The sequence below is a fragment of the Lolium perenne genome, chromosome 7, assembly GCF_019359855.2.
Source record: "Lolium perenne isolate Kyuss_39 chromosome 7, Kyuss_2.0, whole genome shotgun sequence".
Taxonomy (NCBI): Eukaryota; Viridiplantae; Streptophyta; class Magnoliopsida; order Poales; family Poaceae; genus Lolium; species Lolium perenne.
In genome coordinates this window covers 23,379,396-23,403,931 of record NC_067250.2, presented here as the reverse complement: position 1 = coordinate 23,403,931, position 24,536 = coordinate 23,379,396, and the positions used below count along the sequence as shown (strand labels likewise).

Sequence of the window (24,536 nt, the reverse complement as noted above, 5' to 3'; positions counted from 1 at the left end):
TTGACTTTCCAACGTGCTCTCAGCACTTGACAACGCAGACGGTCACACTAATCACTAGTCCACCTTCGCTGTAGAAAGTAGTACCACTCCTTCTGTCTAGGAAAAGATGTCTCGGTATTGTGTTAATTTGAATGTATCTATACACTAAATCACGTCTAGATACATTTAAATTTAGATAAAGTTGGGACATATTTTATTGGACGGAGGGAGTACTTAAAAGCTCTAGTTTGAATATGCCATTATGTTGGCATCACAAGTGTTTAAAGCATGATTTGTGCAATCATGCAAGTTCATACATATACCTTTCATTTGTTTAGCTTATCCAAATATTTAATTAACATAACCGTGAGCTGGGGGATTAGCAATATTTTATAGTACACTTCAATGATGCACACACAAATTAAAGGATATGCGTTGTTTGTTTATATTTTCATAGTGAAGCAGGCATGCAATGAGATCAACAATCCAGATTTGTTCAAGATAAGAAAAATTGCTAGTATGCATCCAAGCCAAACACTCATCCCACATTATTGGATTTTCACTCTCCGACTTGCACTTGTTTATTCCTTTATACAACTGAGGATATACTATAATCTTAGAAACTTTGGCACGTGTATTAATTTGGTAGATGGCGATATTGTCCTCATTAGCGAAATGTTTGCCGAGGAGTCAGGACCGAACTTGCCCAATATCAATCTGAAACAACAAACAGAGCTTAGGATACACTAGCACAACTTATTACAAAATTATAATCTTTATCTTTATGTTTTAAAAACTTCTGGTAGAATATGGAAAACTTCTCAATGCTTGATCGAGAAGGCTAGAGGATCAACTGTATGACTGCCAGAGTAAACTTGTCCCCACCCTTTCAAAATGAGCATGGTAGCAGTGGATTCTGAAGGAGGTCTCTCTTGTGGTGTTGGGGTCCTTTATATAGCTCCCAAGAGTTCCTAACAAAAAAAACCCACTTGGCCAAAGTATGGGCAGAATTTTACGGTTTGCCCTTTTTTACCTAGCTCTATGGTTTGTCCGTATCATCGCATAGACATGGACCCCGCGAATGAACAAAAAAAACATACTCATATGGCATAACACTGACGAGTATGACCCTTTTTCTGCAAATTTATTTTCTTTACACACCTATTTGTACGATCCGTCATATCATACAGATGTGCGTCATCTATTTGTCCCTCTTCCCCGAGCCCTTTTTTTGCGAATCCCTCTTCCTCGAGACCTATGTAGGTCCTTTCAGGAAAAAAATCTTGTTTTCTCCAGCCTCCGTGTGAGCAGGCGACAATGTCACGACATCACGGGGATGACGAACAAACCAAACAGAGACATAGATGCAAATCCTAGACTCCTGGTTGTTTTTTTTTTTCTCGCATGGTAGTTTTGCTTGCCGGCCGAGGTTGACTCTATAGATCTCATACATACAGCACAAAGCCTGCCTCGCAATACAAGATCTCGGTATCAACTCTCTGAACTTTTGTGAGCTCAACATCAGACACGATCATAGTGATCACCGGATTGAATTCCACCTTCGCCGGACAAATTCCTTACAAGTTGTAGTTTTGAATATTTCGGAAGTTTTTAAAACACGATTTGTGCCAACATACAAGTTCACACACATACCTTTCAGTTTTACGCATCCAAATGGTTTTATTATCTGTGATTAACTTATAATTAAGTAATTGGTGAGCTGGAGGATTAGTACTAGTACTTTACAATTCAATCAGGCATGATGTGATGGAGAGAAAAGGATATACCCTGTTGGTGTAATATTTCTCATAGTCGAGTAGGATTGCAATGAGATCAACAATCCAGATTTGTTCAAGATATTAAAAAAAAAGTTGGTACGCAGGGCAATCACCCATCCCACGTTATTTGGACCTTTCACTCTCCGATTTGCACTTGTTTACTCTTCTTGTTAGGTGGTGAGGTCCCATGTGCAACATACAATATAACCTTATCAAGTTTTGCTTTTTTAGCACATGCATCGGTTTGCCACATCGAGATATTATAATCACTAGCAAACTTGGGCCCATATCTTATCAGGAGAATCACTCGTTTTGAGCTTGAACTTATCCAAAAAAAATCTAATTTCTAATGTACTCCCTCCACTGGAATACGTGGCGTGTAAGTTTAGTTAAAAATTTACACTTCATGCCAACAAAAAGAAATTATACTGTCTAAATTTGACCAACTATTGGAGTTATCTATATTTCTTTCCATTTTTTGGTCAAACTTAGTAAATTTTGACTTCTGACTAAAATTTACACTCCATGTATTTCGGGACAGGGGGAGTAAGATACAGCGGAAGAAAACCTTGAAAAAAAATGTTTTGAAGTCTTTTTGGTTTATGAAATTTGGAACCACTACACGTGCAGAGTATGATCTGACAAATATAATTACCTTACATTTTGATTTTCTTTAACATAAATCATAAGCCATTGACAAATATTTTTAGTGGTTTAGATTAAAAAATGTCATGTCTACTCAATTTTTTAATTACTAAAATGGTAATAGTGTGAACATAAGTGAAATATGAAAAAATAGGGCCCTATTGATGCTTTTACCTTTCAATATTGTTGATATGGTTAAAAAAACTATGAAATCATACTATTATATTCAGAAATACATGTTTTCTTACAAAATAAATATCACACCAAACAAATCGTTTAAATATGACAACAAAAAATTAATGTTCATAAATATAAATAATTTTGGGATAAATTATTTTATGATTCTCAGGGAGACAAAGTAGACATCCCGAAATTGTGGAGCCAGGTTAGTGTTGCCAAACCAAATGTCCTCCCAAAACTTTACTTCTATATCATTACCATGCGGCTATGAAATATATGACAACCAGAGCTGATTTTGGGATAATTATGAGACTACGAAATATAGGAGGGGGATTAAAGGAGGCGTAACATTTCTCCACAAACTTTGGATGAATAAATGTAAATTTGATATAAATATTTTGAATGAATTAGATCATAAGCATCCAAACTAAACCATGATTTTATATCGGTACAAAAATGTTGATTTGCAATTTGCTAATTTTGGGGAAAATGTTCTAGTTATTGTTTATAATAGGTAGACAGAATCAACCTGTGGTTGGATGGTTATGAGGGCAGTGGCACCCCAGCCCACCAGAGTTCAAATCCCAGATTTCAGAGTTTGATGTTTCATTAAAAAACCTAATTCATAAGAGTAGGATGTACGTGCATGTGTTCATACATATGTGTGAGTGTCTACGGTAGCAGACAGCGTCAGTTATACTCCCTTTGTCTATATAAAAAAATAGAGTGAATAGCATAAAACCACCACATTGATGGCGAAATTTACCGTATACTACCACTTTATGTTTGCGGGACAGAAAACCACCACATTTTGCTCGGTTTTTTGCGGGATGCCCTAAACCCGAATTGAACGCGAATTGACAGGGAATTTGACTAGTCAGGGCTGAGGTGGCATCACAGTTAGTGAACCTGACCTTGGTCCCACCTATCAGGCAACATTAAAAAAAATAAAAGTATGGAAAATCAGAAAAAGGAGAGATCATCTTCCCAATCCCGACCCGACCGTGCTTCCCAGGCCGCCGCCGCGCGCTTCTCCGGCCAGGCCGCCGCCGCGCGCTTCTCCGGCCAGGCCGCCTCAGCTCACCGCCGGCTCCCCCCGCGCCCCATTCCCGCCGGCGTATGGCCCGTGGCCGCCCCCCTCCCCAGCCCCGTCGGGGAGCTCCGCCACGACGCCAAGAGCACGCGGCGGCGGCGCTCTGCGGCGCCCTCACACGAGTGGAGCGGGGGAGGCGTGGAGGTAGGGGGCCGGCCTTCGGCCGCGAGCGGGAGCGTAGCGGCGGCGCCTGTGCCGGTGCCATCTCCACCATCCTCGCTCCGCCGTCGACGGGTGCGGCGCGCTGTGTGGTGGGCTCGATCTTGGAGACGCCGGAAGGCGGCGGCGCTTTGATGGGAGGCGGGGGCCCGCACCGGTGGTGAGCTCGCGGCGGCGGCGACGGAAGGGCACGGGGAGGGGCGGCGGATGGGCACGGTGAGGCGGCGGCGGATGGGCACGGTGAGGCGGCGGCGGCGGGCTCGGCGAGGTCCGCGGCGGCGCACCGGCACGGCGAGGCGGCGGCGGGCGGGCTCGGCGAGGTCCGCGGCGGCGGATGGGCAAGGCCAGGCGGCCACGTGCGGGCTCGGCCAGGCGTGCGGGTGCGGGACGGGTTGGGATCTTTTTTTACAGTTTTTTTGGATTTTTTAATTGAACTATTATATGGGTCCCTCTCCATCTCACAGATTCCTGCCACATCATCACTTACAGCAAACCCCACCGGTAAAAAACTGTGTCAATTTCGGATCAATTCGGGTTTAGGGCATTCTGCGAAAAACCGAGCAAAATGTGGTGGTTTTTTGTCCCGCAAACGTAAACTGGTAGTATACGGTAAATTTCGCCATCAATGTGGTGGTTTTATGCTATTAACTCTAAAAAAATATCTTAGATTTATTAAAAATTTGATGTATATCTATTAATATGGATGGAGAAAGTATGATACTAACCTGTGGTGTTTCTGATTTACGATGTCACGTTGCTGCGTGCAGGTGGATGCGGCGCATGCGTGGTCCTGATCTCGAAGTACGACCCGGCCACCGATGAGGTGACCGAGTTCTCGGCGAGCTCCTGCCTGACGCTCGTCGGCTGCCTGAACCACTGCTCGGTGACCACCAGGGAGGGCATAGGCAACACCCGCGATGGCTACCACCCGGTGCAGCAGCGCCTCGCCGGCTTCCACGCCTCCCAGTGCGGCTTCTGCACCCCCGGCATGTGCATGTCCATCTTCTCCGCGCTCGTCAAGGCCGACAAGCCTGGCGCCACCGGCGATGCAGCCCCGGCGCCGAGCTCACCTGCTCCGAGGCCGAGCACGCCGTCTCCGGCAACCTCTGCCGCTGCACCGGCTACCGACCCATAGTTGACACCTGCAAGAGCTTCGCCGCCGACGTCGACCTCGAGGACCTCGGCCTCAACTCCTTCTGGAAGAAAGGTGCCGACCGCGCCGACGTCGACAAGCTGCCGGCATACTCCGCCGGTGCCGTTTGCACATTCCCCGAGTTCCTCAAGGCCGAGATCAAGTCGTCCCTAGAGCACCAAACGAACCGTGTTCCGGCGGTGATCGCCAGCGACGATGGCTGGTACCATCCCAAGAGTATCCAGGAGCTCCACAGCCTCTTCGACGCCAACTGGTTCGATGAAACTTCAGTCAAGATCGTGGCGTCGAACACCGGCGCAGGAGTGTACAAGGAGCAAGACCTCTACGAGAAGTACATCGACATCAAAGGGATCCCAGAGCTCTCGGTCATCGACAGGAGCAACAAGGGGGTGGAGATCGGTGCCGCCGTTTCCGTCGCCAAAGCCATCGAAGTCTTCTCTGACGGCACTCCGGTGTTCAAAAAGATCGCCGGTCACCTCAGCAAGGTGGCCTCGCCGTTCGTCCGGAACACGGCAACCATCGGCGGCAACCTGATCATGGCGCAGCGGCTGTGGTTCGCGTCGGATATCGCCACCGTTCTCCTCGCCGCCGGTACGACAGTCACCATCCAGACGGCCTCCAAAACGCTCTGCCTGACGCTGGAGGAGTTCCTGGAGCAGCCTCCCTGCGATGCCAAGACCATACTACTCAGCATATTTGTCCCAGACTGGGATTCAGACAGTGTCATCTTCGAGACCTCCCGAGCAGCTCCGAGACCGTTCGGCAATGCTGTCTCCTATGTCAATTCTGCATTCATGGCAAGGACTTCAGGTGATGCAGCGTCTGGTGACCTCATCGAGGAAATTTGCCTCGCATTTGGCGCTTTTGGCGTCGATCACGCGATCCGGGCTCGGAAGGTTGAGGATTTCCTGAAGGGGAAATCAGTGAGTGCGCCTGTTATACTTGAAGCAGTTCAGTTGCTCAAAGATGTTATCACACCGTCAGAAGACACCACACACCCTGAGTACAGAGTCAGCTTGGCTGTCAGTTTCTTGTTCAGTTTCCTTTCTTCACTAGGCAAGGACCTGGTTGAACCGACAAAGGATATTATCCCGAATGGTTTAGGTGTTAATGTGATCATGAATGGTAGCGCCGAGTCCTTGACCGAAAAGCATGCTGAGGTTGCAAGCGATGACTTGCTGATTCGCTCTAGGCAAGAACTTGTTTTCACTGACGAATACAAACCTGTCGGCAAACCAATCACGAAAGCCGGGGCAGAGCTACAGGCTTCGGGTATAATCCTAGCCCTTAATTTCCGAGTGTTTACTTCAATTACTTTGCACTCTATCTCTTCAATTGCATGTGTTAGCACTTCTTGACAGTGTTTCTCAACCTTATAACTTAATGGCCTGGCACTTGACTATGGATTTCCATAGCCTCAACTTCTGAGCATTGTTTATGGTAATATTTTTCTTCAACATAGCTCGAAACAATATCATTTCATTGTTCTCTTTCGAAGGACCCAGATCATGTGGTAGTTCATTTTGTTGATCTCTAGTACACTAGTTCAGCCAACGCTGAATCATCTGATATGCTTAATCTCTGAATATATTTTTTCCACTTTTTTATTGGCACCTTTAGCTAACATGCAATTAACAATATTTATGGTTCTTGTCCAGGTGAGGCTGTGTATGTTGATGACATCCCTGCTCCCAAGGATTGCCTCTATGGAGCATTTATCTACAGCACACACCCTCATGCTCATATAAAGGGTGTCGACTTCAAATCATCTTTGGCTGCACAAAAGGTCATCACGGTTATCTCCGCAAAGGATATTCCTGCCGGTGGAAAGAATGTTGGATCCAGATTCCCGATGACCGGAGAAGAAGCGCTTTTCAGTGATCCGGTTTCTGAATTTGCTGGTCAAAATATTGGCGTTGTGGTACTTACTTCTTAACAACCGGAACCCAATTTCAGAAAAATGCACCTGGTTGTTTTGATGAATTATTTGAACTTACAGTATAATTATGTTTCTTTGCTTTTGTTGAGATTGCTGAAACACAGAAGTACGCCTATATGGCGGTGAAGCAAGCCGTGATAGAGTACAGCACCGAGAATCTTGAGCCGCCAATTCTGACAATAGAGGATGCCATCCAACATAACAGCTACTTTCATCTCCCCCCTTTCTTGGCTCCTCAGCCAGTTGGAGACTTAGACAAAGGCATGTCTGAAGCTGATCAGATCTTGACAGGAGAGGTACACACTTCATTCCAGGATGCTAAAGTTAGCTTCTCACAAGCCCCAATATATATAGTCACACATATTATCTTCTCTGTTAATTTCAAACAGGTGAAACTCGAGTCCCAGTACTACTTCTATTTGGAGACGCAGACTGCCTTGGCCATCCCGGATGAAGATAACTGTATCACCGTCTACGCCTCGACGCAGATACCCGAAATCACTCAGAATGTCGTCGCGGACCTCCTCGGCCTTCCGTACCACAATGTTCGTGTCATCACGAGACGAGTTGGCGGCGGCTTCGGTGGGAAGGGATTGAAGGGATGCCATGTAAGTTCCCCAAAAATTTGCACAATTTTTTTTCAGTTGGTAGGAGTACAATAATCTTCTGATCATGGAAGAATTATTTGTGTTCTCCAGGTGGCATGTGCGTGTGCACTTGCAGCCTACAAGCTGCGGCGCCCTGTCCGGATGTATCTTGACCGCAAGACAGACATGATAATGGCCGGAGGGCGGCACCCCATGAAGGTGAAGTACAACGTCGGGTTCAAGTCGGACGGCACGCTGACGGCCCTGCATATGGACCTCGGGATCAATGCCGGGATATCACCAGATGTGAGCCCGCTGCTACCGGCGGCCATCGTCGGCGCCCTCAAGAAGTACAACTGGGGCGCTCTGGCCTTCGACGTCAAGGTGTGCAAGACGAACGTGTCATCCAAGTCGTCGGTGCGGGCGCCCGGCGACGTGCAGGGCTCCTTCATCGCGGAGGCCATCATCGAGCACGTCGCGTCCACGCACGCCGCCGACACCAACGCTGTCCGGAGGAAGAACCTTCACGGCATCGAGAGCCTCACGACGTTCTACGGTGATGCCGCGGGATGTTCGACAGGCTTGCCGTGTCGCCGGAGTACCGGAGCAGAGCGGCGGCGGTGGAGCGGTTCAACAGTAGCAGCAGGTGGAAGAAGCGCGGGATCTCGTGCGTGCCGATCACGTACGAGGTGAGTCTCCGCCCGGCGCCCGGGAAGGTGTCGATCCTGAACGACGGGTCCATCGTCGTCGAGGTCGGCGGCGTGGAGATCGGGCAGGGGCTGTACACCAAGGTGAAGCAGATGGCCGCGTTCGGGCTGGCGGAGCTGGTCCCCGACGCCGACGGGCTCCTCGACAAAGTGCGCGTGATCCAGGCCGACTCGCTGAGCCTGGTCTAGGGCGGCTTCACCGGCGGGAGCACCACCTCCGAGGTCAGCTGCGAGGCGGTCCGGCAGTCGTGCGCCACGCTCGTCGAGCGGCTCAAGCCCATCAAGGAGAGCATGGAGGAGGGCAAATCCGGTGCGGCGGCGCCGTGGAGCGCCCTGATCGCCCAGGCGTCGATGGCGAGCGTGAACCTGTCGGCGCACGCCTACTGGACGCCCGACCCAGCCTTCCTAAAATACATCAACTACGGCGCCGGCGTCAGCGAGGTGGAGATCGACGTGCTGACGGGAGCGACGACGATCCTGAGGAGCGACCTCCTGTACGACTGCGGGCAGAGCCTGAACCCAGCGGTGGACCTCGGCCAGGTGAGCTCGCGCGCCGCCGGCCGATCGAGATGCATGGAGATCAATGGTTGCGAAATCTGATGTTAACTGAGTTTTTGTCAAAAACCCAGGTGGAAGGCTCGTTCGTGCAAGGCGTGGGGTTCTTCACGAACGAGGAATACGCGACGAACGCGGACGGGCTGGTGATCAACGACGGCACGTGGACGTACAAGATCCCGACGGTGGACACCATCCCGCGAAGCAGCTCAACGTGGAGCTCATCAACAGCGCGCGCGACCAGAAGCGGGTGCTCTCCTCCAAGGCCTCCGGCGAGCCGCCGCTGCTGCTGGCGGCGTCGGTGCACTGCGCCATGCGGGAGGCCATCCGGGCGGCCAGGACCGAGTTCTCGGCCGAGTCGCCGCTCACGTTCCAGATGGACGTGCCGGCCACCATGGCCGATGTCAAGGAGCTCTGCGGCCTTGACATCGTCGAGAGGCACCTCCAGAGCCTCTCCGCCGCCGCCGCCGCCAAGGCATGATGCTGTTTGTCAGTTGTGTTGACATAGTGGCACGTGCGTACTGTAACGAGACAAGCCATGGTTTGGGACAGTGGCCGGTGTGCTTGTATATTATGTTGCCAATTCCATTTTAGTTCTATTCTTTTTTCTTAATGTTAATAAAAAATAAGAAAATTCTTGTTTTTTCTTTCTAAAAACTAATATCGGCCGAGAGACATTCAGATAGAATTTCTCTTTAGCGGGCATTTCCCTATAAAACTTGTTATAATAAAACAAGCAGGTTATATACAAAAACGTTTTTTTGTCAATTGCCAATTATTTATCAAGAAAGCAAAAAGGGTTCTTGTCAAACCCAACATAAAATTGGAAAGAACCATAAAGTAAGTAGATCCGATCCTTGAATAATGCCTCTATCCGCTATTCTGATATATAAATTCGATGTGGATCAAATTGTATAAGCGATTTTTTTATTTCCTTAGACTTATACCGCTGTGTATAGAAGAGAGACATAATAAAGCTATCGACTTGTATCAATTGCAAGCCTTGGATTCTCATCTGATGGCCCCAGGCCAACGGGGTGAATGTAAGCCTCGTAATCAACAATCTCCAAGTCAAGTTTCAGTAAGAAGAAACAAAAATGTATAGCTCCTGTTACAAATAAATCACTGCTAGTAATAATTTCTCCGAAAAAAATCACTACTGGTAGAAATGTTGTACAAACTCAATGGTTGAAAGCTGGGCGGAAAGATTAGAGACTGCGATTCAGAGAGTGCGGCTGGCTCATTCACCGTGTCATTCAAGACGTCCATTTTCCACTCGGCCTTAGTGATGTTATAAACGCGACAAGCAAATAATGATAATGAAAAGAAAATTGCAGCAGAGACACAAGATTTAATGTGGAAAACCCCTCCAACCCAGAGGAGAAAACCACGAGCGCTAACCAACAAATACTTCACTATATTGAGAAATTTTTACAAATGTTGTGGGTTATCTTCTAATCTAATAAACCCTAGCCGGTGGCTTACAAGTGGTATATAGGCGGTGGAATCGATCCGTACCGGAGGGGGGATGTCACCTCCCTGCACCCCCCTTTCATAGGCGTCCATGCATGGCACGATGTATGGGCTAACTTCAGGCTCCGCTACGCTTCGGCCCATCCCTACCCAGTGACGGGCCTCGCTTCGCTCATCAGAAGTTAGCCTATCTTTTAATATGAATTTGGATCATAACATAATAAAATCCACCTTGAGATAAATTTAATCTTATAGCATGAAGTTCAACAATCTTATGAACAAGAAAGAAAACACTTGCAAGCGCCAACAACCACTTGGGCTAACACAGTTATACTGATCAAACTCGAGCAAAGCTTAATCTTGGCAACATGAATTGGCTTTGTCATTATATTTGTAGGATTATCATTAATACTTATCTTACATACCTTCAGTTTACCTTGAGCAACAATATCGCGTACTTGACATCAATGTGATTTGTCCTCTCATGGAACATTTTATCTTTAGTAAGGTGTATGACACTTTGACGGTCTCAAAACAATTTAATGCATGAATCACCTCCACAAAGCTCAGAATACAAATCTTTCAACCAAACAGACTCTTTGCAAACTTCAACAATAGCCATAACCTGTGAGGAACCTTCTCTTATCCAAGTCGGCACCAACAACAAGTGAACAAGTTGTAACGTTGCCTTCCAACTCACAACACATCCACCAGCAGTGAACACATAACCTGTGAGGAACCTTCTCTTATCCAAATCGGCAACAAAATCTGAATCCACATAGCCTGCGACTCATAACTGCAAGTGACATGTAGGTGCAGCTAATTTCAAAATAAGAGTATTGATCCCATAAAGAGCCTATTGGCTATATATATGGTCAAGTATTTGTTTTCTTGTTACAACTTGCTTAAGGATGCACAAAGGTGCACTTAATTCCAAGTAAAGATGAAAAATATTTGATTGAGTGTTTTGAACAGTAAAAGTAAAAGTGCTAAAAGTAACTAATGAAAAGGAGAATAACACGTTGTAAGGGTAATAAAACTGAAGTGGGCTAAATGGTTCTCGGGGAATCTTGGATTCACCTCTAGTGTTTGGAGTGTTAGGCATTACGATGTTCTATCCATTCTTTTATGCATGTGTATGGGAGAAGCTCCACATAGCGCGGTTGCAGACCAACCATCTGTTCAACTGTCCTCTTAAAACCATAGTAATGTAAAGGGCAAATCACCTCAGTACATTACTGTTAAGGGTTCCGCTAGGATCACATAGCTATGGATGAAAGAGCTATGAGTCTCCTCTAATCCCCCATTGACCATGTGATAGAGGATTAGCGTGAGGGTGTCACTTGATGCCTCCACTCTACCACGTGTCCAAGGTTAATCCCCTCTCTTGTCCTTAGAGGCATATATCGCATGGTCAACTTCATACAATATCAAGAGAGACTATTAATACAGAATGATAAAAGAATGAATAAAACATCTTTATTTCAATTGTAATCCATATGTCGTCGTGGTGAACAGACAGATGCCATAGGATGGCTTAAGTTGGGGCCGAATGGACGCTAGAGGATTCGGGGGAGGGTTTGTGATCAGATGGGATGAACTTCCGGATGGTTTCCTCAAGAACTTAGCCGAGGCTAGGGGTTGAAGAAGAAAGACACAAGGAAGAACTCGCTCTAGATCACTTTCTTCATTGATTTTCACAGGTTACAGGTTTGTGTTTACAGAATCTCTCCCTCTGTGTTCCGTGCGTGCCCGAGAGGAGGGCTGCCCCCTCTCCTTATATAGGGGAGAGGGTGGCTTACAGGGCAAGAAACCCTAATGGCATCTTTGACTAGACAAACTACTTTACAAAGCTACTTTAATCATAGATGAGACCGGGGTCTCCTTTAATCAGGGATGCTGACGTCCTCCGGCTTCTTTCATCGTCATCCTCCTCTTTATCGTCAGCCCTTCGTTTAAAGCTACTTTGCTTAGCTCATCTTTGTCTTCTAGCTTTGGAGAGGATCTTTGACCAGTCCTGCCGACTTGCTCTGCTTTCCGGTAGCCCGGTGTCTTTCCTATCCGGTTCCGGTATACCTCTCCTGAGGATACCGGCTTAGCCCCGCTTAGCCAAACGCTTATCTTGTGCTCCGGTATAAACATTAAACCGGTATCTTGATGGCTCAAACCATCCGGTTTGGCATGCCTTTGGCATACCGGGGGTCATCCCCCCAACATTAGTCCCCGAAGCTGGTATAGTCTGGCGGATTCTGTCCAACAGACCATGCCAGGTTCTCACGTCTTTGGATACCGGTTTAATCTATCCGGTGCTGGGCTTGGATCCGGCATCTTTGCCCGGATTTTCGTTATCTCTCTTTGCAAGACATTTTCCGGTATCTTATCCTCCGGCATCTTAGTCATTAAACACTTCCTCGGCGAAGTCGAGAATATCTTGGGCCCCGCGCCTGTCAGTGACATGCGCACTGTGACTGACTTGTCAGTGTCAGGGGTCACTTCCCTTCGGCTTCCGCGCGCGCATTAACTGCCTCATAGCGAATCCTGGCCTCCGCTCTGGATCCGTGTGCACTTCCCTGTGGCCTTCTATTTTTACGCGTGTACCGCCACGCCACGTGGTGGCCCGTGGAGTGAACCATCGCGGCCCACGATCCGAACCACCGAGGCCCAGCGGTTTTCGGCCCACTTCTCCCTCTTCCCTTATAAGGCGAAACCGCTCCTTCTTCTTCCTCTTCTCGCATTCTCCACTTCTTCGTGCTTAGTGCTTTTGCCCTCTGCGCCTCCGCCGCTCCGTTCGCCGTTCGAGCTCCGCCGCCCGGTGAACTTCCGCTGCTGCTCCGCCGGACGCCGCTGAACTTCACCGCGTGAAGAACCTATGCGGCACTCCTGTCGCAGTTGCGGCATTGGCGTTTCCTCGAGTTCTTCCTCACCTCGCCGTCGACGGACCTCCTCGCCGACCGTAGGCTCACCATCCCTCCGGCGAACCTCTTCTTCTGCAACTCCGCCGCCTCAGGTTAGGCCCGATACCTTTTTACCTCTTCTCTCTTAGCTTTCCAGATCTTGAGCCGGTAGAGTATTTATTCCCTCTTTATTTTGCTTTTTCTCTTACTCGTAGATCTTCGCGCGAGGGTCTTTCTGGGGAAAACTATTTTTCGGTAGATTCCGGCGTCGCCCAGATCTATATGTCTAGCGAAGAGTCTCTTCCCACCTCCTCCTCTAGTAGCCAAGGCAGTAGTACTTCCGACGGGCTAAGTGAAGATCTCGCCCGGATGGAAATGGAATCCATCAAAGATCAAGAGGTCGGCACCTCCAGCCGGGCCCCCGGAAAGGATCTTTCCGGTATCACACGCGAAGCCTGGAGGGGTTCCGACGTGACTCAATATGAGATCGACTGGCTTTACCGGTCCAGGAGAATACCGGAAGGAGTCTCCTGCCGGCTTCCTCGTGACGAGATCGAACCGGCGCTTGAACCCGGTGAGGTCGTTGTTTTCCTTGCTCACTTTGAGCGTGGCTTCGGCCTTCCTGCCTCCGATTTCTTCCGCCAATTCCTTGATTTCTATCGACTCCAACCTCACCACCTTCCCGGCAATGCCATTTTTTACCTTTCTTGCTTTGTGGCCTTCATGGAAGGCTACATCGGCATCCGTCCCGCTCGCGAGACGTTTGCACGCTTCTTTTCTCTTCGGATCAACTCGGTCCAGGGCAAGGACATTCCCAAGCCCAAACCCCCCGTACAATGCGGGTCTTGTATCATCGGCTCCCGCCAAGGGAGCCCCTTTTTTAAGTTCAACGGCCTCGAGTCTTGCCGGTTGTGGCAGACAACGTTCTTCTACGTGAAGAACAAGAGCGCCACTGACCTCATCAACTTGCCGGCGTTCAACCCGGCGCCGCCCGCCAAGATTAACTGGAACTACAACCCTGGTATGGATCACATAGAGACGAACCGGGTGGTACGCTTCATGTTGAAGCTGATGAACGAAACCAACATTTGCTCCGACGATATCATCCGCACCTTCATCAGCCGTCGGGTGCTTCCCCTCAAGCGTCGCGTTCACAAGATGAGCGAGATGTACGGCCCCGGCGATCCCACCAAGATCACCGGCCTGCCCTTGAGCAAGGCAGATGTGGTCCTGAAGGCTAGCCAAATATGCCAAACGGACATGCCGGTTGATTGGGAATGGGGCCTCTGTCCTCTCAGCTCCACAAATCCTCCGTCCCAAGAAGTAAGAAATTATGCGACTCGGGTCGTTTTACCGGTAACTTTATACTACGGCTAACTATTTTTCTTGCTTGTTTCCAGGCCAAGGACCGCTTCCCCCGCATCGACTCAGACCGGCAAGGTCCTTGCCAGAAGCGTGCTCTCGACAAGTTCGACCCGGACCCTTTCATTCACCGCGGGATGCGAAGATGGGCCGGACTCCAGCCTCGCGCCTCGGCAAGTCTCCGCCGGAACCAGCCGGTTCGTCTGACGACCTGACCTTGCTTGAGGTAGCTCTTCTGTTTGATCTCTCATATTCTTTTGTTATTGTTCTTCTGTAGACATTCCCTCAGCCAACATCAACCCACAGGTCCATGAGCACGCCACCCCGCTGCAGGCCGAGGTTGGCCAGGAGTTCCTGGACAAACTTATGGCCCAAGGCCAGAAGAACAATGCTCCGGCTGCTGACGCCGGCCCTAGCCAAGCTCCTCCTGCCAAACGCCCTCGGACTGAAGTCCTTGGGGGAAAGCAGGTAGGCACGAAGCGCTACAAGCACAAGAAGATGCCGGTTTCTTCCGGGTAAATTTTTTACTTCTCTTTTCGTATGTTTTGTTCTTACCAAGTTCCTTTCCGGTTGCTTTTTTCCAATTCGTCCTTTTTCTCTCTTTCAGCCCTGCGCTTGAGCTTGGCTCCAAGCCGGAGGGCTCTGCCGGCTCCGCAAGGACCTCAACTCCTCCTCCTCACTCAAGTCCGGCACCATCTGGTGCCGGCAACACCTCTGCCTCCCCTCCGGGAGGCACTACAAGTTCGGGGCGCGCGGCCCCTACACCTCCTGATCACCGCGCGGAGGAGGATCTCACCTCCCCTCCTGAAACCCAGGACACCGGCGCCAGCAACACCGGCGCCGACGACACAGTTGCCGGGCAGGCGGAACCTCTGGTTCCCCCTGGCCCGAAGAAGAAGAAGAAGAAGAAGCAGCCAAGCTCTTCCCCCAGCAAGACCGCGTCGGACACTTCCGCGCCGGCCTCTTCTGCACCGCAACCGGAAGCTCTCACCCTCGAGCCTACCGGGACTACACCGACACCGTCGCCAAGCCAAGGGCCTCCCGCGGCCAAGCCAAAACCGCCGCCGACGACCCCCAAGATCACCCAGTTCCTCAAGCCTGGGGCGTCCCGCGAAAAGGCTGTGGATGGCAGCGCATCAACCGGCTTGCAGCCTTTAGTGCTGCATGTCGGGCCTGCCGCCGCTGCGGCCCCGGAAAAACCTTCCGGCCTCCTGGGCCGAATTGTTGAGCTGAAACGTGAGGGCAAGGACCTGGGGCACCTTCTCCCCTATGCCCAAAAATGGAACGATGCGGACATCTCTGCATCCACCCGTGGCTTGGGGAAGGACCGCCTTCCAGCGCCAGATCCCGCTGGGCCTCGGTCCACTGAAGAACACTTCATGCGGCTCAAGCGTGCCGTGAAGGAGTTCGACAGTGCGTGGTACGACGCCACCAGCAACGTGGTGGTAAGTTTCGCCAACCTTCTTGTAATTTTTGTTGATGCCGGTTTCTTTCTTTTCGGATCTTGTCTATCCTCCCAGTCCCCGAGTTTCGTGTTGAGAGCGTAGCTCTTAGCGCGAAACTTAACTAGAAACGCGCGAAACCTGAAGGAGATATGCCCTAGAGGCAATAATAAAGTGGTTATTATTTATATCTTTATGTTTATGATAAATGTTTATATATCATGCTATAATTGTATTAACCGAAACATTAGTACATGTGTGATATATAGACAAACAAGAAGTCCCTAGTGTGCCTCTTAAACTAGCTTGTTGATTAATGGATGATTAGTTTCATAATCATGAACATTGGATGTTATTAATAACAAGGTTATGTCATTGTATGAATGATATAATGGACACACCCAATTAAGCGTAGCATAAGATCTCGTCATTAAGTTATTTGCTATAAGCTTTCGATACATAGTTACCTAGTCCTTATGACCATGAGATCATGTAAATCACTTATACCGGAAAGGTACTTTGATTACACCAAACACCACTGCGTAAATGGGTGGCTATAAAGGTGGGATTAAGTATCCGGAAAGTATGAGTTGAGGCATATGGATCAACAGTGGGATTTGTCCATCCCGATGACGGATAGATATACTCTGGGCCCTCTCGGTGGAATGTCGTCTAATGTCTTGCAAGCATATGAATGAGTTCATAAGAGACCACATACCACGGTACGAGTAAAGAGTACTTGTCAGGAGACGAGGTTGAACAAGGTATAGAGTGATACCGAAGATCAAACCTCGGACAAGTAAAATATCGCGAGACAAAAGGGAATTGGTATTGTATGTGAATGGTTCATTCGATCACTAAAGTCATCGTTGAATATGTGGGAGCCATTATGGATCTCCAGATCCCGCTATTGGTTATTGGTCGGAGTGAGTACTCAACCATGTCCGCATAGTTCACGAACCGTAGGGTGACACACTTAAAGTTGGATGTTGAAATGGTAGTACTTGAATATGGAATGGAGTTTGAATATTTGTTCGGAGTCCCGAATGAGATCCCGGACATCACGAGGAGTTCCGGAATGGTCCGAAGAATAAGATTCATATATAGGATGTCATTTTATGTGAAATAAAATGTCGCGGAAGGTTCTATGGAAGGTTCTAGAAGGTTCTAGAAAAGTCCGGAAGAAACCACCAAGGAAGGTGGAGTCCACATGGGACTCCACCTCCATGGCCGGCCAACCCTAGTGGGGGAGGAGTCCCAAGTGGACTCCCCTTAGGGGGCCGGCCACCCCCATATGGGAGGTGGAACTCCCACCTTTGGTGGGAGTCCTAGCTTGGCTAGGTTTCCCCCTCTTATGGAAGGTTTTTGGTTCGGGTCTTATTCGAAGACTTGGATACCAACACTTGGGGATCCACCTATATAATGAGGGGCCAAGGGAGGGGGCCGGCCACCCCAAGACCACAAGCTGGCCGCCCCCCTTGAAGTGGCCGGCCACCCCCTCCCAAACCCTAGCCGCCCCCCTCTCCTCCATATCTCCCGCGTAGCTTAGCGAAGCTCCGCCGGACTTCTCCACCGCCACCGACACCACGCCGTCGTGCTGTCGGATTCAAGAGGAGCTACTACTTCCGCTGCCCGCTGGAACGGGGAGGTGGACGTCGTCTTCATCAACAACCGAACGTGTGACCGAGTACGGAGGTGCTGCCCGTTCGTGGCGCCGGAACCGATCGTGATCAAGATCTTCTACGCGCTTTTGCAAGCGGCAAGTGTACATCTACCGCAGCAACAAGAGCCTCATCTTGTAGGCTTTGGAATCTCTTCAAGGGTGAGACTCGATAATCCCCTCGTTGCTACCGTCTTCTAGATTGCATCTTGGCTTGGATTTCGTGTTTGCGGTAGGAAATTTTTTGTTTTCTATGCAACGTTATCCTACAGTGGTATCAGAGCCGTGTCTATGCATAGATGGTTGCACGAGTAGAACACAATGGTTTGTGGGCATTGATGCTTTTGTTATCTTTAGTTGAGTACTTTGCATCTTTGTGGCATAGTGGGATGAAGCGGCTCGGGCTAACTTTACATGACCGCGTTCATGAGATTTGCTCCACGCTCGACATGCAACTTGTATTGCATAAGTGGCTTTGCGGGTGTCTGTCTCTCCTACTATAGTAAAGATTAAATTTACTCTTCTATTGACAACACTAGTATCACCGTTGTGGTTCATGTTCGTAGGTAGATTGGATCTTACCCGAAAACCCTAAACCACGTAAAATATGCAAACCAAATTAGAGAACGTCTAACTTGTTTTTGCAGGGTTTGGTGATGTGATATGGCCATAATGTGATGATGAATATGTATGAGATGATCATTATTGTATTGTGGCAACCGGCAGGAGCCTTATGGTTGTCTTTAAATTTCATGTTGAGTAGTATTTCAAAGGAGTTGTAATAGTTGCTACATGGAGGACAATCATGAAGACGGCGCCATTGACCTTGGTGCTTCGCCGACGATGATGGAGATCATGCCCGTTGATGATGGAGATCATGTCCGTGCTTTGGAGATGAAGATCAAAGGCGCAAAGACAAAAGGGCCATATCATATCACATATGAACTGCATGTGATGTTAATCCTTTTATGCATCTTATTTTGCTTAGATCGCGACGGTAGCATTATAAGATGATCCCTCTCACTAAAATCTCAAGATAATAAAGTGTTCATCCTTAGTAGCACCGTTGCCAAGACTTGTCGTTTCGAAGCATCTCGTGATGATCGGGTGTGATAGAATCAACAAGTGCATACAACGGGTGCAAGCCAGTTTTGCACATGCGGATACTAAGGTGGTCTTGACGAGCCTAGCATGTACAGACATGGTCTCGGAACACGTGATACCGAAAGGTAGAGCATGAATCATATGATTGATATGATGAACACTTTGAGTGTTCGCCATTGAAGTTACATCTTGTCTCGTGATGATCGGACTTGGTGTGGTGGATTTGGTTCGTGTGATCACTAAGACAATGTGAGGGATATTGTTTTGAGTGGGAGTTCACCTAGTTTTTAATTATGTTGAATTAAAATTTGAACTCAATTTGTCATAAACATTAGTCTAAACTATTGCAAATATGTTGTAGATATGGCGTCTGATACGTCTCCGACGTATCGATAATTTCTTATGTTCCATGCCACATTATTGATGTTATCTACATGTTTTATGCACACTTTATGTCATATTCGTGCATTTTCTGGGCGAATTTTTTTTAAATAATACGAATTTTTTATTTAATTCCAGGACTATCACGCGTTTTTAAAATTTTCCAAAAGTGTGACTCGGTCGGATGACAGCAGGCCGATCGGCCGGCAGCAGGCCGATCGGCCGGCAGCAGGCCGATTGCAGGCGCAGTGGCCGACCAGAGGGGACAGCACCCCCGTCGGACTGCTGCTGTCCGATCGGACGGGAGCAGCCAAACTGGCGCATGCAGCATGCACGCGTCGCGTCGGGTCGGCCGGCCACGCGCAGACGCCCTCGCCCGGCCACGCGCAGACGCTCCGGCCCCTTTCTTCTTTCTTTCTTCTTTCTTCTGTCTTCTTCCTCCTCTCTCCTCTCTTCTTCCCTTCTCTCTTTGCTGCATGCTTTCTTCCCTGGCTGCACAAGAACAGCTCGAAAACTTCAGCATATTTCGCAGATCCCTAGTGATTTAGCCAATAAAACTTCAACATTTTGCTGCTATTAGTTGAGGGAAGCTCGATCTACAGATGGGTTAGGTTTTGGAGAGGATTGGTGGTGTTGTTTAGCAGCAATGGTGATGAAGTGGTGGAGGTTGGTGGTGGTGTAAGGGGCTGAGCTGCTGCTGGTTCGTGGTGGCGCTGAGGTGCCGCGTGCTGTTCGTGCTGCTCGTGCTGCTACAGTTGGAGAGGCTGCTCACGCTACAAGGGTAAATCCTAATCTTTGCATAGTAGTGTTAACTGTGTAGGTTAATGTGGGCTGGTTTTAGTAGTTGACGCGGATGGAATTTTTTTTAGGTGAGCAAAGATGACAGATGTAGTGAAGATAGTATTTTACTATGGTATGGGTAGTGTCCGATCAAATGAAATGGGAGTTGATCTGAGTGAGTTCAAATCTGTAGAGACGAAGATGACTGCTCCTAGAACATGGACAATTGAGCGAGGTGAAGGACTGGTTGTGAGAATGTTTCGGGCTTAATCTGAAGTGCACACGGTGGGTGTGCATGCATTGTGGACTAAGTCGATATCAAACATTTCGTGGTATCTGAGGCCTGTAGATGATACCTCTAAGTGGGTGAGCTGGTTAAAAGGGGCTGAAAGGAGAGGAACTAACCCTGTGGCATTAGTTCTTCCGGTGGAGAAGGAGGTAGCGCCTCCTGAAGGCGGTTACAGTGGAGGAGGTGGTTACGAATCAGGCCAGAGCAGTGAAGCACCCGGCGCTGGCGGTGGTTACGAGCCTGAACAGAGCAGCCATGCGGAAGATGTTTATATCGGCCAGGGTGATGGTTACAGTGGAGAAGACGGTGAGGTTGATGGTGACGAAGAAAATGGATACAGCCAGAACCAGATGGAAGAGGAAGATACAGAAGGTGAAAGTGATGCTGATGATTCCGATGAGTCTGATGATGGGGAGGAGGTGCCTATTCCAGGCAGATGGAATCATAACTTTTCGTCTGCAATGACAATCAACGATGGTCTTGATTCTAGCGGGAGTATCACTGAACAATGTCGCCGTAGGGGCCATGTTTCCGTCGAAGCGACATATGCAGGATGCAATAATGAAGTGGGCAAAGTTGAGTCAGAGGCAGCTGAGAACAACCGTGTCATCTGGAAAATTCCTGACGATGGAATGTGTGGATATCAATTGTCCCGGAAGGGTGCATGGGTATGTTCCTAAGTATGACACAACATGGCGTGTGAGCGACTTTGTGGCACATAGTTGTGAGCTTGCAAGTATCCTCAATGATCATTGCAACCTGTCGTCTAATCTCATAGCTCGGCTGTTGTACACTGAAATAGTGGAAGGGCAAGCCATGAGAGCAAACGCCATCCAGAAGAATGTTAAGAAGCATCATTTTTACACCATATCTTATGGCAAGGCTTGGAGGGCTAAGCAGAGGGCGATGGAGATGAGGTTTGGTTCGTTTCGAGACGCATACGACGCTGTTGTTCGTTTGCTGCAGACGCTGCAGGCGAGGAATCCAGACACATATGTGAACATCCAGGACATGTTTTTGCAGGAGTACCCATCTTACAGGGTTCTGCATAGAGTCTATTTCTCGTTCGGTGTATGCATCGAATCATTCGGTTCTTGTCGACCCGTGTTATGTGTCGACGGCACGTTTCTGACTGGTCAGTACAAGGGTCAAATCTTAACCGCCATTGGAATGGACGGAAACAATCAAATCGTGCCACTCGCTTTTGCTTTCGTGGAGAGTGAGAACACCGAAAGCTGGTTATGGTTTTTCAGGCAGTTGAAGATTTCAATTGTAAAGGACAAGCCGAATGTTTGCATCCTTCATGACAGGCATGCAGGGTATGCGAAAGCTATTAAGACACTGAAAGAGCCTGGGCAAGAAACGCCATGGATTGACATTGAGAGCCGTTGGTGCATGCGCCACCTGGGGGCCAATTTTTACACACAATTCAGGAACAAGCCCCTTATGAATGCCCGGATTTGACCCGCCCGGAACAAGGAGAAGGCAGGGAAGGCAGATTAAAAACTTTGAGCAGTGGATAGAGCATGAGCCTACAGAGAGGTGGTCTTTGTTGCACGACACACATGGAGCTAGATACGGCGTCATGACAACCAACCTCGCAGAGTCGTATAACTTTGTGCTGAGAGGCAACAGAGCTTTGCCACTTACAGCTATAGTAGAGGGTATTTTCATGGGCACAGTTAAATATTACAGAGAGAGACGTGAGAAGGCTCAGATGCACATGGTGAACAGATCAGCCACACCATATTGTTCAAAGATTATGGAGTACATGCATAAGAAGAAGGAGAAAGCTAAGCATCTCGCTGTTGTTCAAATTGGTAATGTGGAAAGAAGGTACGAAGTCCGCTTACCTACAGATAGGTTCGGGTGTGGGAATCCGCAGCGAACACATGATGTGAAAATTGGCAATGAAGAATGGCCAACTTGCGAGTGCACATGCAACAAACCAAAGTTGCTTCATCTTCCTTGCTCACATGTGTTAGCTGTTTGTGGTGTCCTGGGGATGTCGGAAATCTCGTTCGTCTCTCCGTATTATCTGAAGGAGGCCGTGCTCAACACCTGGACCGGTGAGCTGGAAGGATTTCGGTCAATGGGAAATTTCAACACTGTAAACCCTGGTGAAAGGCGATATATCCCAAACCCAACGCTACTGAGGACAGGCATCGGTAGACGGCCATCGCAGCGCATCCGGAATGATATGGATGAATCTGAAATTTGGAGGGCCAACGAGACAATGTTTCCTATGCAATCAATTTGGCCATTGGGACACTAATTGTACAACCTTCGGCATTGGCCCTGCAGGAAGGGGGCAGCGAGGTAGAAGGGGACGTCGCGGGAGGGGAAGAAACTAGGCGTCGAGGCGCTACTTTGGAACTTATTTGCAATTTTATGTACTGAACAACGAATTTGTAATAAGTATGGAACTACTTTGCAATTTCAAATGTGAAACTATGTTACTTGAATTTATGTACTGAACAACGAATTTGTAATAAGTATGGAACTACTTTGCAATTTCAAATGTGAAACTATGTTACTTGAATTTATGTACTGAACAATGAATTTGTAATAAGTATGGAACTACTTTGCAATTTGAAATGTGAAATTATGGTTATGTACGTTACAATAATTTATATCTGTGTTATGTTATCATTTGTAATGAGTAATAACGACTGTTTTGTTGTTTGCAGAAATGGCAGGAAGATCATTGCTCAATAGGGACATTGAGAGGGTGCACCGTGCGGCCAAGCTAGAGGCCAACCCTAATAGCTTGTCACCAATGGTGACACGCGGGGGTAATCAAAATTGGCAGATACACCCCGGTTGGGTTCAGAGGTATGTGGGATTTATTTGGTATATTCAATTTGAAGTACTGGCACATACTAATTGGATTCTTATATGATTTTGTAGGTTGAAGTGGGCTGGACTTCTACCTTTTGCACGGTTGGTTGAGGCCACTAGGTCAGAGGTCATCGGTGAGCGAGTAGGCACACCGATCAAGCGCCTTCAGCAGGACCACTCCCTACTGACCAGCCTGGTGGATCGGTGGAGGCCCGAGACACACACGTTCCACTTTCGATGGGGAGAGATGGCCCCTACTCTCCAGGACGTGTCTTTCTTACTGGGCCTACCGTTGGCGGGTCAGCCCATAGGCCCGCTGGCAGAACCAGTGCTTTGGGATGAAGAAATGCGTGCACGTTTTGAGGGAACTCGTGCGGGCCAGACTGAGTTTCTCTGTGAGGACCACGGTCCAAAGTGTGACTGGTTACTGAACTTCGAGGTAACCATTGTTATAACAAATTTATTTATGGTTATTGCGTTGTTATAACTAACATCTTTTTTTTCATGGTTGTAGGTTTCACAGTTCACACCGCCGATGAGTGAGGCACAAATCACTAGGAGTCTCGAGGCGTACATATTGTGGCTGCTTGGGAAGGTCATGTTCACAGAGAACCATCAGACCACCATCAGCAGGCGCTTCATCCCCATTGCACTGGAGATAGCAGAGGCACAAACCGCCGACGACATCATACAGCGGAGTTGGGGTTCCGCGGTTTTAGCAGCCACATACCGAGGTTTGTGCAATGCTTGTACACTTGTCTCTCCCAAGTCTGGGATTCTTGGCTGCCCACTGTTCTTGCAGCTATGGTCCTGGGAGAGGTTCCCGATTGGTCGGCCAGACATAGATGCTGAGCGCCCTTTTGGGGCAAACGAGTTGGCTGATCCGGACCACATCGACATGCCTACTTTCGGCATACTTTGGACACGTCGCGAGGTATGTAGACTGTCGAACATAGTTCCTTCGTAATTTATAGTTTTGCACGAGTACTGACTATTTCTCTTTGCAGAGACGATTTGCTCGCGACCAGGTCAGGAACTGCTACCCTTCGTTCACCGAGCAGTTCGACGTGCTCGATGATAGGGCGGTGATCTGGCAGCCCTATATGGCCGCCGCCGTGCATGAAAGGTACCCCGGCGGGATCTCTAACCTCTGTTATAGAGATTGTGCGTACTGGATGACACAGTCGAAGATCATCTTCGATGTGTCCGTGGAGATAATGGCCCAGCAGAGGATCATGAGGCAGTTCGGCTCTCGGCAGCTGGTCGATCCTCCACCACCGATAGCACCTCTCCCTGCCTACGTCCACAAGTAAGTTCTGAGCGTCGCTAAGTTTATGCCTGTTCATCATGGTTCGACTAACTCTCACAATTATTTTCTGCAGGTACAACAGGAAGGGTACTAGCCACTCGTCGACATGGTGGCTTCAGCGCGTTGGCTCGTATGTTGCTGAGTGGGATGGCGCGACAACACACGTCTGGCCGAACGATGAGCAGTTTGACCCACAGGAGTTTGCCGCATATCTGCAGAGGTACAC

General features: G+C 48.6%; 1 protein-coding gene and 1 pseudogene across 1 annotated transcript; both read left to right on the top strand.

The window, feature by feature from the left end:
• The first annotated feature begins 4,579 nt into the window (after positions 1-4,579).
• On the top strand, positions 4,580-13,260 carry LOC127318103 (probable aldehyde oxidase 2; annotated as a pseudogene).
• Positions 13,261-21,745: 8,485 nt separating this feature from the next.
• LOC127316189 (serine/threonine-protein phosphatase 7 long form homolog) lies at positions 21,746-24,314 on the top strand. The gene is made up of 5 exons (XM_071823829.1): positions 21,746-22,229; positions 22,851-22,995; positions 23,071-23,440; positions 23,516-23,935; positions 24,009-24,314. The coding sequence occupies exons 1-5, from the start codon at positions 21,746-21,748 to the stop codon at positions 24,312-24,314; spliced, it is 1,725 nt and encodes a 574-aa protein (XP_071679930.1).
• The last annotated feature ends 222 nt before the right edge of the window (positions 24,315-24,536 follow it).

Bases quoted from the DNA above. Each gene is read 5' to 3' on its own strand.
- LOC127316189 (XM_071823829.1), top strand. From the start codon at position 21,746: ATGACAACCAACCTCGCAGAGTCGTATAACTTTGTGCTGAGAGGCAAC. The intron at 22,230-22,850 runs GTGAGCTGGAAG...TGTTGTTTGCAG, and splicing joins CGTGCTCAACACCTGGACCG to AAATGGCAGGAAGATCATTG. The intron at 23,441-23,515 runs GTAACCATTGTT...TCATGGTTGTAG, and splicing joins ACTGGTTACTGAACTTCGAG to GTTTCACAGTTCACACCGCC.